Source organism: Molothrus aeneus, chromosome 23 (genome assembly GCF_037042795.1).
Source record: "Molothrus aeneus isolate 106 chromosome 23, BPBGC_Maene_1.0, whole genome shotgun sequence".
Taxonomy (NCBI): Eukaryota; Metazoa; Chordata; class Aves; order Passeriformes; family Icteridae; genus Molothrus; species Molothrus aeneus.
In genome coordinates, this window is record NC_089668.1 from 6996729 (window position 1) to 7011772 (window position 15044).

Consider the following 15044-nt stretch of genomic DNA (forward strand, 5'->3'; position numbering starts at 1 on the left):
ATCCATCCTCTCCATAGGGAACGGGACCCCCATGGGAAGGCAATCCCAATACACCCGGTGTATGGGTAGAGGGGACCCCACAAGCCCCCTGAGCCATGGGAAGGGGGATCGCACGTTGCCCTGCACATCAGGCACGTGGGAACGCCCCTTAGGGCCTCGCACGTGGGAAAGGGGGAATGGAGCCATCCTCTCCATGGGGAACGGGACCCCACCTCCGAGCCCGGGTGGGGCCCACCCGAGGCATGGCCTCCTTAAGAGCCAGCCCGCGCCAGGGGCGTGGCCCGCGGTGACGTTGCCCCGCGTCGCTGCCCGCGCGCCGCCGTGACGTCAGGCGGCCGCGCGGCCCCTGGGCCCCTCACGCCCCGCGGGCCCAGCCCCGGCCCCGCGATGCCGCGGGTCTACATCGGCCGCCTCAGTTACCAGGCCCGGGAGCGCGACGTGGAGCGCTTCTTCAAGGGCTACGGCAAGATCCTCGAGGTGGATCTCAAGAACGGGTGAGCGCGGGCTCGGCCCGGCTGCCGCGGGCCGAGGGGAGGGCCCGGGCGCCTGAGGCTCTCGAAGGGGCCGGGGGGAAAGAGGCCGCCCGGGCGCTCTGGGCAGTGGTGGGGGCAGGACGGCTGGGTCGCCTCCTTTGGGTGCGATGAGAGGGGCAGGAAGCTTGAGCTCCTCCTTGGTGGGGGACGCGAAGCCTGGTCCTTTATTGGGGCGGCATGTTGGGTTCTCTCTTTTGGGAGGTGGGCAGGATTCTTTAACTTCTCCTGGAGGAGGGACAGGGCGGCTGGGTCCGCCCTTTCTGCGGGGGAGAGGATGGCTGGGCTTTTATTGGGAGAGGGCAGTCTGCTTGGTTCCTTTTTTTGGAGGGACGGAACATTTGGGTTTTTCCTTTTTTTTTTTATGAGGGAGGGAGCAGGAGGTCTGGGCCCCTGTTGGAAGGGGGGACAGGATGCTGTTGGTTCCCCCTTTTGTGGGGGGAGGCAGGGCGCCCGGGTTCCCCATTTTGGGGAGGGTGACAGGTTGCCTGGGATCTCCGTGGGAGGGGGTAGCAAGACACCTGGGCTCGCCCCTTGGGGAAGCAGGATGCTCGGGTTCCCTGTAGGGATGGGGAGCAGGATGCCTGGGTTCCCCTTCTTGTCAAGGGGAGACATGACGTCTGGGCCTTTTTTGGGGGTGCAGAATGGCTGGGGCTCTGTCGGGGGGATGTGGATGCCTAGACTCTCCTTTGGGTGGGGTGAGGGAGGCTGGACAGTTGGGTTCCCCTTTTTTTAGAGTGGATGCAGGATACCTGGGCTCCCCCTCTGGGGAGGGCTCGGATGGGTGGGCTTCTCCTTTTTTGGAAGGCAGGACACCTGGGATTCTGTGACAGCTGGGGGTAGGACAGCTGAGTTTCACTTCAGTTCTTAGGGCAGCTCATCTGTGTTCTGCCCTGCCTTCTGCAGGGAGGGGGTGTCACCCTGCGGGCCCCCCCAGGCCCCTCTGCACCCCAGGGCAAGCACTGCAGGGTGAGCCAGGCTGCACCCCAGGATAACCTCCCCAAAAAGAACCCCGTTGTGTTTGGTTTGGGGGGGCAGAGCTGCTCCCAGAGCCCTCGGGCTGTCTGGGGGTGTGTTCTGCCCCCCCCACAAACACCCCAAACCTGCCATACCTCTGTGTTCTTACCTGTGCTGTTCCATTAGCTGTGCCCTCACTGCAGCTCCAAGGGTTGGATCCTGCTCCACCAAGACATTCAAGTGTGGATTTTTGAAGAAAAAGCAAATTGCCATTTTTGGTGGGGTTTTCCCCAACACCCAAAGCCTCATGAGTGCCTTTGCTTTTTCCAAGAAACTCAGCTTGAAGCCTTCCTTAGAAAGGTTGAATGGAATATGGATTTATCATTATATAGCTAGGAGAGGCAGGTATTAATTACAGTGGAGAAGAGGAATTTTTTGTACAAGTTACTCCTTGAGCATTAAAGTGAAAGAGGCTCATTAAGTTTTAATGCTGCTTGTGCTGGCAGGTGGACATTTAACAGGTTTATAATATGAATAAAATCCATTATTAAAGCAAAAAAGTGTTCATGTGTCAGTGTTTTAACCCACACAGCCTGAGGGGTTGTTGAAGATTAGCTGAAATACCTGAGGCTGCTGTTTTCCAGTCCTGCTGTGTATCCTTGGAAATGTTGGGAGGGGGCAGGGGGGGGCAGTTTTCCTGTTGCTGAGTAAGCCCCAAATTCAATATTTCTGCTTCATACGTGTTGGGGATGGGGGGAAGGGAAGCCAACTAAGCTTTCTTAACAGATGTGGAACTGTTGTTATGTGGCTGATGTGGTAAAGGGACTTGTCTTTCTGCTTTTAAGTCAATTTAATTGTTTTTTTCTAGTTTTATATTCTGAAGTCTTTTGACAGGTTTGAAGTTAAATTCTTTGTCAAAAATGGAACTTGAGCAATCAGGTTTTGTGTCTGTTCTTGGGAAGCCCTGGGCTGAGCTGTGCTCTCCTGAGCCTTCCTCCATGGCTTATTTCTGGTATTGCTTAGGAAACAATTCAAACTTCCTGCATGGTGTTTGACTGGAGAGATTCTTGCAGTTGTTTCTGGAAATCTGGGGGCTCTCCTTGGTGGATCCTCCACTGGGTGTTCCAGCAGCTAAACTGGAATGCTGGAGCGAGACAATGGAATGCAAAGTGATACCACAGAGCTCTAAAAGCTTAGCTGCTGCTCACTACTTGTAATTTGAGCTTGAAATTCAATGGCTTAAAGCAATTACTACCTGGGGGGAAGACAGGGAAGTGAAAATGTGGGTCATATAGGATTCTCCATTTCAAATTGCAGTTTTTAATTATGTGCTCTTAGTTTTCACATTCAACACCTGCAGGACAGAAGGATGTGGATTGAGGAACACAGATCAAAGCTTCAAACTTTCATCCTTCCATCTACCTCTGTTCCAAATCAGTGTTTGCTTTCCAAAGAGAAGTGGTTTGAGTGGGAGGGGACCTTAAAGCCCATCCTGCTCTACCCCCTGCCATGAACAGGGACCCCTTCTGCTGTCCCAGGTTGCTCCAAGCCCCATCCAGGCTGGCCTTGGGCACTTCCAGGGATAATGAAGGCCATCTCTAACATCATGGTCAGACTCCCTGATTTTGGAGGGCTTTTCCAATCTGAACAGTTCTGTGATTCTGTGTTTATTTATTAATTTTGGTGTGTGAGGTAGTGCTCACTTTTAGTGGGGAGGGGTTTAACTTCTACCTTTAAAAAGATAGATGACACCCTTGTTTTCATCAAAGAGTATGCCATAATAGTAATCTTTTGCTAACATCAATGAATTCAGCCCTTACACTCTCACATGATTTATCATGTTGTTGATGAAGAATGACTTTAGGTTCAATTCAGCGAATCAGCAGATGTGTTTTCATGCCTTCCTATTTCTCTCCCTGTTTTTGGAAGGGTTTTCATTTTTTAGGTTTTTTTCAAGGCTCAAAGCCTTGAACCTTCAGGTATGCTCAGGAGGCTCATCTGTAAGACAGCATGCACAGGGCTCTGCAGAAGCCCATGAGATGCTTTTGAGCACAAATATCTCAGGTTCAGTTCCTTCCCAGTGATCCCTTTTCCCTCCCTGTCGCTAGGTATGGCTTTGTGGAGTTCGATGATCTGCGAGATGCCGACGATGCTGTTTATGAGCTGAATGGGAAAGATCTGTGTGGGGAGAGAGTGATCGTGGAGCATGCCCGGGGCCCACGCCGGGACAGCAGTTACGGTTCTGGACGCAGTAAGCACTTGTGCATTTGTATCCATGGCTTATTTTAAATAAAACATTGGTTTACTCTTTTATAAAAGTAATATAAAAGGAAAGCAATACAAATTTGTGACTAGTGTTCTGTAACTGTAAATGTAATTGTTGATCTGAATATTTATTAATTTGTTTGTTGTATTAAACTCTTTTAATTGATACATTAATAAACACAGTTTCTTGTACCATTTTCATTATTATAATTTTGTTTAACTATTTGAATGGTTTATTTGCAATGTGATGTTTAACATAGATTTAACAAAGACCTCAATGTTTTAATTGAAAGAGTCCTTTGAGGCTAAGATGACTGCCTGTTCCATTTGCTGACCTTGGGGTACCTTTCCATGAGTGGCTCTTTGACCTTTGTGGCCCGTGGCTGTCCAAAAAAAAAAAAGAAGCCATGTGACGACCTCAAGCTTTTCCCATTAGACCTGGGTGGTGAGGATCCCAAGGGTTAGAAACATATGAGATTAATCTGAAATAGGTGCCTGAAAAGCTTTATTCATGTCAGATATTCAGAAAGATTTAAAGTAATGTAAATAACATTAATCAACTGGCTTTATTCAGTTTCTTCTTTCAAACTGTTTTAAAAATAATATTAAATATAATCGCATGTTAATTCTAGCATAATTATAGTTCTGTGCCTTGTTTAATTACGAGCTTGTCGTAAAACTGTTTTAATGCTTTGGATCTTTGCAAGGTGTTACATAAAGGGGGGTGGATTTAGCCCTGATGGGGGGTCCATGGTGTCTTTGGGAACACCTGGGGCAGAGCAGTTCCGTCGGGGCGGAGAGCGAGGCTCCATTTCCCTGGCTGAAGTTCTGCTGTCTGCTTGTCACCTCCTAAAGGTGGATATGGTTATAGAAGAAGCGGAAGAGATAAGTACGGTCCCCCGACCCGTACAGAATACAGATTGATTGTGGAAAATTTGTCAAGCCGCTGCAGTTGGCAGGATCTGAAGGTATGGGGCCCCTTTCCTTACCCTCTCTCTGTTACAGAGCACAAAGGGTGAAAGACATCTTCAGCAAGGCAAAGTGATATGCTGCTCTGCTTTGCTCCAGCTGAGCAACTCCATGGGGAGTAGATTTTGGAAGTAACACACACCTTAATACAGGACTATGTTTGCATATATGAAGCCATTCATGAGAGGTTGGGAGTTGCAACTGCAGAACTGGTGGCACTGGACAGTGGGAGAATAATTTTATCCTTAGCACCAGCTAACATCACATACAGGTGTGTTTTATCTTCTCTTAAGCCCTGTCAAAACAGACTCAAATCATGCCAGGGGTAGGATTCACTAGAGATGAAGGAGTTTGCCCTTGTCAGTTTGGATTTAACCCATCAACTTGTAAGGTTTGAAACAACAGCATTGTTCCTGCAAATTCTCTGTTAGGATTTTCCACATCATCTGAAGCTGTTTTAAGGAGAGTTTCAGGGTAAGGATGTTTCCAGAATGAGTAATCATGAAAAATCTCTGCCAAAAACTTATTTTTGACGTCCAAAGGAGTGGCAGGTGATTCTAACAGTGGAGGTGTTGAGTGACACTGTGGAGCCCACAGTGCCTCTGAGCACTCTGGAGGTGACGTGTTGGCTTGTGATTATCCACATCATGGATTCCGGGAGCAGGATTTCAATAGTGGATGCAAAAAGATTAGTGCTTCCTTATCAAACTGAGCAGCAATGGTTAAACCCACTTGTTCTTACTGGAACACTTTCTCTTATGGTTCTCTTTTAAGGGTGTGTAAAATTTGTTCTAAACAAACTTTGACGTAGTAGAAACTGGTCTGTAAGTGAATTTTACACTAGTTCGGGTACGTACAGAGATGCTTCCAGTGTTTTTGTTGTTAATGCTTCACACTATCAATAGCTTGTCTTTGCTTCTGTATTAAAATCCTAAGTAGAGCATGGCATGATTAATCCTCCAGTGGATGCATTACAGCTTTTTTGGGAATAGCTTTTATTTCAGTGTACTTAAAATGGGAGTAGCTGGGTTGAAAACAAACCAGAGCTCTGTGCCCTGTTTCTGCTGCAGCCAATTTCCACAGGGGCTGAAAGATGCCCTGGCCTGGCAAAGGCCCTGTTCTGCCTTGCTCAAAGCAGGGCAGAACAGACCCCTGATAAACCGTCTAAAGGGAGGTTTAGGAATTGAAACGGAGAAGCCAGGAAGCATGAAGTGGGAAAAAGAATTGAGCTTGGAGTTCTGTGGGGGTTTTTTCCAGCAGAACGAGCTGTGTTGACAAGGCAGAGGATGAAGGGAGGTCTGCTTCTCTGTGGGCTTCTTGCCTCTTCATATTCAATCTTTATCACCTTTCCTAATTATTTCTGAAAACATGATTTGGAGAGCAAGCATTTTACTTCTTTAATCACTTCTATAATTTGAAACTTAAGAGCCCAGAGCATATTTGATCTAAGACTTGAAGTGGGAGATCTTAAATTATAATTTGTGTCAAAGCTATCAACCTGGTTCTAATCACACCAACTCTGTGAAGTCATAGTGTGTTATTTGGCACTACAGATGCTGTTTGGGTCAAACACTTGCTGACGTCCCTGTGAATAGAAGATACTCAGGGAGCATCATGTCAGAAGTGAGCAGGGTCAGCTGGAAGCCTGGCTCTGGATTCAAGGCGATGGTGATTCTGTCCTCTTCCTTTAGGATTATATGCGTCAGGCAGGGGAAGTGACATATGCAGATGCACACAAAGGAAGGAAAAATGAAGGTGTGATTGAGTTCAAATCCTATTCTGACATGAAAAGAGCCCTTGAAAAGCTGGATGGGACAGAAGTAAATGGCAGAAGGATTAGATTGATGGAAGACAGACCTGGATCGAGACGGCGCCGCTCTTACTCCAGAAGCCGAAGCCATTCAAGGTATGTCTGCAACGTATCTCAGGCTGCAGTTAAGGAACATAGAGCGGCTTGAGACTTTTGGGTTCCAAAACACTGGCAATGTTTGGAGTTCTTAATGGGTCTAGTTTTTTGAGCATGTATTAATATCCAGGGCAAATGAGGGCTGTGTTCTGAGGTGTCTCTCTTGGTGGATGTGTGGACCTGCTCCCTGAACACCTGTCACTGTTCTTCCCTGATAACTCAGCCCTTGTTCTTTGTGGGAGCAGCTGCGTGGCCGGTGGAGCCATGCTCATGGAATGAAACAGAAGGTGCTTCTAACACTTCAGCTCTGAACACTGTGTTCTGCTCCAAGCACCAGGACTAACAGTTCTTTCTCATCTTAGAAACCTCCACCTGTTCCCTGTTTCTAAGAGATTTGTTGCTTTCCTTGACTGACCAAGAGCTGCTTCAGCAGCACCAAGTGTGCTCCCCTTTCCATTCTGGAGTAGAACTTGTTGCAAGAAAACTCAGGCAAATCTTTACTGTTCCTAGAAAAACTTGCTTATGAAATCAAAATCTGAAGTCAAAGCTTTATGTCAGTGTCTCACCATATTCAAACTGTGATTTGATTGGGAAAGTGATTATCCCTTAAATAAACTGCCATCTTTTCTTTCAGATTACTACCTTACTCGCAGCCAGACATGGCAGCAGGGATGAAAGGGGGGGAGAGGGTGCTCCAAGTTTGTAACTGTGTTGTGTAGCTCTGAACATTTGGCTGCTGAAAGGTGCTTTAGCCCTGTGGGGTTCTGCCCACAGGGGTCACAAGCTCCCTATGGACACGTGCTAACGTGAAGGTGGTTCCTTGTGTTGCAGGTCTCGCTCTCGAAGCAGACACTCCCATAAGAGCAGGAGCCGCAGTGCCAGTAGCAGCCGCTCCAAGAGCAGATCCAGATCCAGGTATGTCTTTGTCTTGGCAGAGCTGGGGGCTCCCACTTCAGTGAGAAGCATCATGTTAAATTTGCAGGAGGAACACTTTGTTTTTCTTTTCCCTCCCATTCTCTGCACGCTCTGTTCAAACCCTTGCCGCACTAAAGCTGAGCTGTCTGTTGCTTTTGCACTTCCAGGTCTGTGTCCCGTTCCAGAAGCAAGAGCCGTAGTCGAAGCAAGAGCCGTAGCAGAGGCCAGAAAGAGAAAAGCAGGACTCCAAGTAAAGAGGATAAAAGTAGGAGCCGCAGCAGGAGTGCAGAGAAATCCCGAAACAAAAGCAAGGATAAATCTGAGGGCATTCTCCATAACAGTAATGAGAAAGCCAAGAGCAGGAGCCACAGCAAGGAAAAGAGCAGGAGCAGGAGTGGGAGTAAGGAGAGGGGAGAGGCGAAGGAGAGCATGAGGAGCAGAAGCAAGGAGAAGAGTAGAAGCAAAGACAGGGAGAAGAGCATTAGCAAGGGTAGAAGCAGGAGCAAAAGCAGGGATGAGAGTAGGAGCAGGAGCCACAGCAAGGATAAAAGGAAAAGTAGGAAAAGGAGCAGGGATGATAGCAGAAGTAGAAGCCGGAGCCACAGCAAGAGTGAGAAAAGCAAGAGGCGCAGCAAGCGAGACAGCAAAGGCAGCAGCAAGAAGAGAAGAAAGGACAGCCACGAGCGGTCCAGGTCAGGCTCCAAAGAAAAGGAGCAGCTCAAATCTGAGTCGGACAAGAAGGAGGTGAAAGGCGAGGGGGAGGATGCAGTGTCCCGCTCCAGGTCTAGATCCATTTCCAAGTTCAAACCAAATATCAAATCAGATTCTCGTTCCAGGTCTAAATCTGATTCAAAGCCAAGGTCCCGGTCCAAGTCCAGGTCTAGGTCTGCCTCTCGGTCACACTCACGGTCGCGGTCAAGGTCCCGCTCCAGATCCTAACCTTGCTGCAATGCCACTTGGAATGGTTGGAAAAGTCTTTTGTACATGTTTAGTAGCTGTAACCAAGTGATTGAAGTAGAAACCCTGTCGATGCTGTGTATTTTTAACAACCTGATGGTCTGTCTGTCATTAACTGCAGCGCTCTCTCCCTGCAGCGCTCTCTGGTGTGAGGCTGCTCCATTCATTTTCTATCCAATAGAAAGGTTCTCTTTACATACAGCTCTTCCTCAAGCCCCCAGATTGCCCTGTTTTCCAAGGAGAGCCTTGCAGGGAATGAGCCCAGGGAATGAGCACTGCGCCCTGATGGGTTTATGGAATTGCAGTGATGACTGATAGGTAGGTATGATGGATTCAACAGATTTTGCCCTCGATTGATGCCCTTTGATGTCTGCCATTTAGTGGAAGTGCTAAGTCTTAAGTTTCATACTACTTTTGTTCCATATTTTTTGGACTTACAAAGTTGTGAATAGCACAGTCAAAAGGAAAAATAAATAGAGGTACTTGCAGTAATCTATAGGGAAAAGAACTATAGTTCCATATTCTGGTATTGTGACAATATCCTTGTTTTATATTAAATTTTTTTATTTTATTTTTCCCTGTCTTGCAAAGTACAGTGATCCCCGTTTCCATGAAATTTGAATAAAGACTATTTTTGCTTGATGACATTTGGTTACGTGGTGCTGTGTTGTGATTGTCAGCATTTTCTATTGATCAAGGTAAGCCTGAATTTGTAGAGAGTCGCTCACAGAAAAAAGGTTCCTAATTCAGAAAGTCACTTCACATTCAGTGTAGGCACAACACTTGAATACAGTCCAGATAAAGAACTTATTTCTCCAGGATATTTTTCAGTTTTTCCTCCTACTGAAACACCTGTGCTTGAGAAGAGCCTTCATAAAAGAAAAAGCTCAGGATGTGCTTCTGGGCTTGGAAGCACAGAGGGTGGTGGTGGTGGCTGTTCTGTGGTATGTCCCCAGCATCCCTGGAGACCTTGGGAGATGGGAGGGCAGCTTCTGGCAAGAGTTTTGTAGGTGTGTAGGTGTTCCTGAATAATATCCCAAATTTAGGCTTGGGCCATTTGCAAATTGCTCAGACTGAACTTCCCACAAGCTCTTCTCCTGCACAATCGGCTTTGAATGAAGAAGTGACATCCCCAGCACCTGTTCTGCCTGCAAGCAACATTCTGAAAAATAGAAGGCAAAATGTATTTTGTGAGTTCCTGGTCTGGAACAAAAAGGTTAGTTACAGCTTCCCCTAAAACTGTCCTTTAGCCAATTCCAAACTGCTCACAACTTGATGGCAGCAGCTCTCCAGCAAGAGTCACTTCATAGGTGCAGTAATTCCATATAATTTGATCATTTGAAACTTGTCCTGCCATATTAAAAAGATGAAGAGGTAATAGATCATCAGAGTTGCTTGCAACACAAAATATCTCCCCACACTTTGAGAGGGGTCAGGGCTCAGCAAGTGGCTCAGACTTTATCAAATGTCATATTACCATGGCAGCATTAGAAATCTCTGTGGAAGTGATATCTTCAGAAGAAAAAGGCTTTCCCAGCTATACATATATTTAGTGCTTTAACATCTTATACTGTCAAAATGACGTTTTTAATCCTTTTTGCCGCTTAATACAGAAGGAAACCAGCCAAGGCAAGATGTTTGCTAGTAAGGGATAATTAACTGAAAAATAATTTTAATAAAATCTGCAAATTATACAGTCTAGGTAAAGACTAAAAAGTGACTCCAGTTTCTGCTGTCTGGTAACTCCATTCCAAGTGACCAAGCCAGATTTTAGTGAGCCCTTTGGGAGAAGCATCTATTCCTTAAATACCTGAGGACAGACCTCCCACATACCTAAGGGAGGTATGTGGGAAACTTGTCTGAGGTGGAGGTTGTGCAGTAAGAAGAGAGAAAGTCAAAAATCCTTCATGTGTGAGTACCTGGAGCCATGGCAGTTCCTGGGTGTGCAGTGCAGGGTTTGGACACGCCACACATTGCAGGAGCACCTGTGCTTTACTGCCCAGAGCAGGGACAGACCTTGGGATGGGCTCATCCTCCCCAGCCGCTACATGTGTGGGTTGGAGTGTTGGAGCAGGAATTCCCAGGGAATGGACTTTCTGAGACATCTTAAGTGCTGATAATTGGTGCGCCCCCAGAACAGTGATTCCATGGGCAGGGCCAGGCACATGCCTCAGCTGGGCACTGCTGCATCATTTAATGTTCATTTCTGTCTCACAAATGTCACTGAGTGAGTCTCACACATTAATTCTGCATTAAACTGTAGGGTTTGCATCAAAACCTCCAACTTGTGTGGCCCCCTGGTGTGGGCACTTTGCCTTTCTCAGCCTGGAGCCTTGATCTGAAACTGCAGAGATCTGCTTGGCAGCAGGTGTGAAACCAGGGCAATGGTAATAATATAAAATATTAACTGTAATAATTATATTGCATACCCAGAGAAGATGATTAGTGGAATGTCTATTGCAATAATTCCACAATATTCCCAAGTAACATTTCTGTGTGAATAATTATATACAAAGTGAGGACTCAGCTTTAGGCTGGAAGTACCTACCCAAAATGTACTGAAAAACAGCCCCAAATCTGATCTAGGCTTGAGGTAACTGTCTTATGGGGCACCTTGGAGGTGAGTTCTGAGGAGGGAAGGCAGGAATGCACGTGGTGGGCACCGTGTAGGTTCTGGCAAAACAATCAGTAGAGCAGGGAGATAAAAGGGCAAGAAGCTCCAAACTAGGAATCTCTCAACAAAACTTACAACAATTAAAATCAAATTAAGAGTCTAAATAAATATGGATGGTTCAATTACTTGCAAATTTTTTTGGCTCCAACAGCCCTGTAAACCTGGACCCACTGAGTACTTCAACACTGGCTGCAAGCATCTGCAGGATTTGTGTTTTAGCTGGAACTTGCTGGCACAGATGAGGTAAGAAATGTATTTGCTTTCTGACTAGATTTAAAGATTCTAAAGGGTATTTTATGTGCCTCACTTGAAGAATGAAGAGAATATTGTGATGAGTAGTTCAAATGAGCCATTGCAAATCTCATGTATTATTTTCCCGAAATCCCATTCTATTTAAGCTGTCACAGCTTGGGGCCTGCTTCTGCTCTTGGCAGAAACCCCCGACGCGTCATTAAAAAATCCTACCCCCACCTCTTTTATTGTTCCAAAATTCAAATACAAAGGAAAATAACAGTCCCAGATGAGAAGACAAACAAGTTTAACAAATGCAGAGAAGACGGGGCAATATCCTCTGTTACTCCTGGGGGGGAGGCAGCGGGACACCATGGTCACGATTTGCCGGATTAACAACTCCCATCCCAAACCTCCGCTGCCCAAATCCCGTCAGCCGTGAACGTGCCCCAACGCCCGCGGCCGTGCCCAGGCTTCACCCAGCTGGCTCAGGGAGCGGGGCTGTGCCCCTCACACCCATATGTCCCGTGCCAGTGCCCCCGGTGCCCCACGTCTGTCCCGTCCCAGCGCCAGCCCTACCCCCGTTCATTCCCATCCTACGCTTGCATGTCCCAGTGCCATCCCTACCCCCAGTGCATTTGCATCGCACTGCCAGCTCTGCCCTAGGTCCTCCCCGTACCCAGTGCCCCGTACCCAGTGCCCCCTATCCCAGTACCACACACCCAATTCCCCACATCCCAGTACCCCCATATCCAGTACCGCCCCGCTCCCGGTCCCCGTCCCCAGCCAGCGCCGCCTCCCCCGGGCCGGGGCCGCGCATGCGTTCGGGGGCCCGCGGGGCTCGCAGCGCTGCCTGGGCTCCATCGCGAGGCCCCGGAGCGGCGGCGGCGGCGGGGCCGGGCCGGGCCAGGCTGGGCCGGCGGTGAGTGAGGGAGGGCGGGGGTCGGGGCCGGGCGGAGGCGCCGCCATCTTGGGGGGCTGGGGGGCCGGGAGTGCAAATGGCGCCGGTGGGCCGGGGCTGCTGGGGCCCCGCGGGACCCAAAGTGCGTTTAAACCCCCAAAAGGGGCAAAACCACCGCAAACCCGCCGATGGACGCCGGCAGAACGCGGGCTTAAATTCTTTGCAGGGTCACAAAGTATTTACAGTTTCTGAGGTGGTGGTTGCCGAATTTTGACCCAAGAAGTTGAGGAGAAAATCGGGGTTATCCCGCCTGGGCGCCGCTCCGGTGAAACTCCTCGGGACTGTGACAACTCAAAAATATTAACAAACATAAATCCAGTGCAGTAGAAACAGTTCTTGGAGACCTCCCGAAAACCAGAAAGATTTAAGTTTGAAAACAGATTTTACATGACGGAAAAAACCAAAAAAAACCATCAAACTTTCTGGCAGCAAATTCAAAGTGCAGAAGTAATGGAATGGGGATTTTGGGAGGGGAAGTCCGCGCTGAATAAAGAGAGGGATAAATACAATAATTCAGAAGTATCGATCGGCTGCGGGTAGGGGTCGGTGTGGGACAGCCTGAGTGATGTTTGGTGTCAGGAGAAAGAGATTAGGACAGTTTTATGGGCTCCTGGTGCTGCAAGGAATCGGATTAGATTTATACTATGAAAACATTTAATTTAATTCAATTACTGCCCAGATAAGTTTTTAAAAATAGCCTGTAACTGGAATTAAGGGATAAAGAGCTCTGATATTTTGTGCCAAGTTGCAACAGACCTTTTAGGTCTGTATTTTATTATATAGTAAAACAGAAGTGAAAAGGAGGGAAAACGGACTTGGTGCTTCAAACTTTCCTTCCCTACACAGCAATTAAGAGCAGTCTGACGTGGTCTAATCAGCGTTTTGCTTCCTCAGTTTATGATCTATAATCTACTCAGATTATATGTTTTTGAGGATGGGAACAGTCTTTTCCTGAGCGAGTATTCCTGCTTGGCCGTGGGAAATAAGTAATAATGATTAATAGAAGTCCCCAGGGTAATCTGCTGGATTGCAGTCCTACAAAGTAATTACAGATGCAATTAAAACAGGGGATGTTTTTGGCCTCTGTGCACCGGTTTTGCCCTAAAATTGATTGTACCTTATATTGCAAGTAATCCCATTAAAGCTGAACGTGTGTGAAATGAATTGTAATTCCCAGTGAGTGCAGGGGTGGAATCAGAGCCCAGTTTGAGCTGCTGAGGACAGCTGGGTACAAGTGCTGGGCAGGTTGTGCAGGGCCAGCTCCGTTTGTCTTGGCCAGAGGTGATTTACTCTGTCTTCAGGGTTTCAGTGCCATAATGAGTTGCTGGAGGGTGAGTGGGTACACAACCAGATGTACTCTGCAGAGCATTGCTGCCCCACTGACTCCTCAGGACCCAGGGTGTGTTTTCCTTCCATCAGCCGTGCTGTTTGTCAGCAATTTTATCACCAGTTCTTTGTTTACTGAACTTTTAAGTCTTCACACTGATTTTTAGAAGTAGCATTGTGAATTTATTTGAAGCAGTGTCTGCAGTCTTACTTTAAATGTGCTTAAAATTGTGTTGGTCTATCTGCAGGAGAAGGCCTGGCTAGCCCTTACCTCACTTCTATCTTCATGCACAGTGTTTAGTGCAGATACCTCTGGGTATGACAATATATTCCATTGGTGTTGAGGGCGAAGCTTCAGTGTAACCCCCTTGTCCTTTGCCATTAGTGCTGGTAGTTTTTGAGAGATGACATGTGCTGCAAGCCTGACACTGGGACATGGAATCAGGTCCTCTCAGGATGACGATGGAGATCATAAAATCATGGAATACCCTGAGTTGGAAGGGACCCACAGGGATCATTGAGTCCAAGTCCTGGCACAGGACACCCCAACAATACCACTGTGAGTGTTGTCAGACAATAAGGTGTGGAGTGTCCATGTGCCAGTCCATGCCTCACCTCTGGGCAGGAAAGTGTTCTGGAGGCCTAAATCCCATTCTCAGAATTGCACAGCTTGAATATCAAGGAAATGTACATAGACTGGATCAAAACCAGATTGACCCACAGCAGTGATTACTCTGGGCATTTACAGTCTGTCTGTGAAATAACAAGGTGATTCATGAGTTGCAGTGTTGGTTCTTCTTCCTCACACACTGTCCTCTCTGTCCCATATTTTCTGTAATTTTAAATCTATTTCAGCCTTTCCTCGAGCCCTCCAATTGTGCTGCATGGGCACAAGAGCAGGAAGGAGGAGACACAATGGGATGAAAAATCAGATTGGAGACTTGGGGGAAAAATGACCAAATGAGTCCTTATTAAGGAAGCCTGGCAGCTGCACACTCCTGCACGTGGAATCAATTAGCAACCAAAGCCAACAGAGATCTGACCAAACCCTCTTTCTCCTAATTAGCATCACTCACTGTGCTCCACAGGTGAGGTGTGAGGGCAGATGTGCTTTGCTAAATTTGATAGATTATTTTCCAGAGAATGGTTCAATTTACTGGTAAAATACTTTACCCCCAAGGAATGGGTGTTTTATTGCTGGGTTTAGCGTCTTTTGGCTCATCTCCTGTTTTGGTTTTTAAATTTCTGATTGAATCCAGCAAAGTGATGGGATAAATGCATGGTAGAGCTAAGCAAACAGGTAGAGGTTGTATTCATGAATCACACAGGATTTGTTTTGACAGCCCTATTTAT

At 47.3% G+C, this 15044-nt stretch overlaps 2 protein-coding genes across 2 annotated transcripts in view; both read left to right on the forward strand.

Moving 5' to 3' along the window:
* Window positions 1-329: 329 nt before the first annotated feature.
* On the forward strand, window positions 330-9144 carry SRSF4 (serine and arginine rich splicing factor 4). Its single transcript, XM_066564804.1, has 6 exons — window positions 330-494; window positions 3596-3738; window positions 4608-4720; window positions 6413-6627; window positions 7459-7542; window positions 7710-9144. Exons 1-6 carry the CDS (start codon window positions 388-390, stop codon window positions 8479-8481), a joined length of 1434 nt encoding a protein of 477 aa, XP_066420901.1. The 5' UTR covers window positions 330-387; the 3' UTR covers window positions 8482-9144.
* Window positions 9145-14667: 5523 nt separating this feature from the next.
* LOC136566008 (lethal(3)malignant brain tumor-like protein 4) overlaps window positions 14668-15044 on the forward strand; it is a 40317-nt gene continuing 39940 nt past the window's right edge. Inside the window, exon 1 of the mRNA XM_066564942.1 lies at window positions 14668-14779. The gene's annotated coding sequence lies outside the window, so the exon portion shown is untranslated. The remainder of the gene's footprint in view (window positions 14780-15044) is intronic.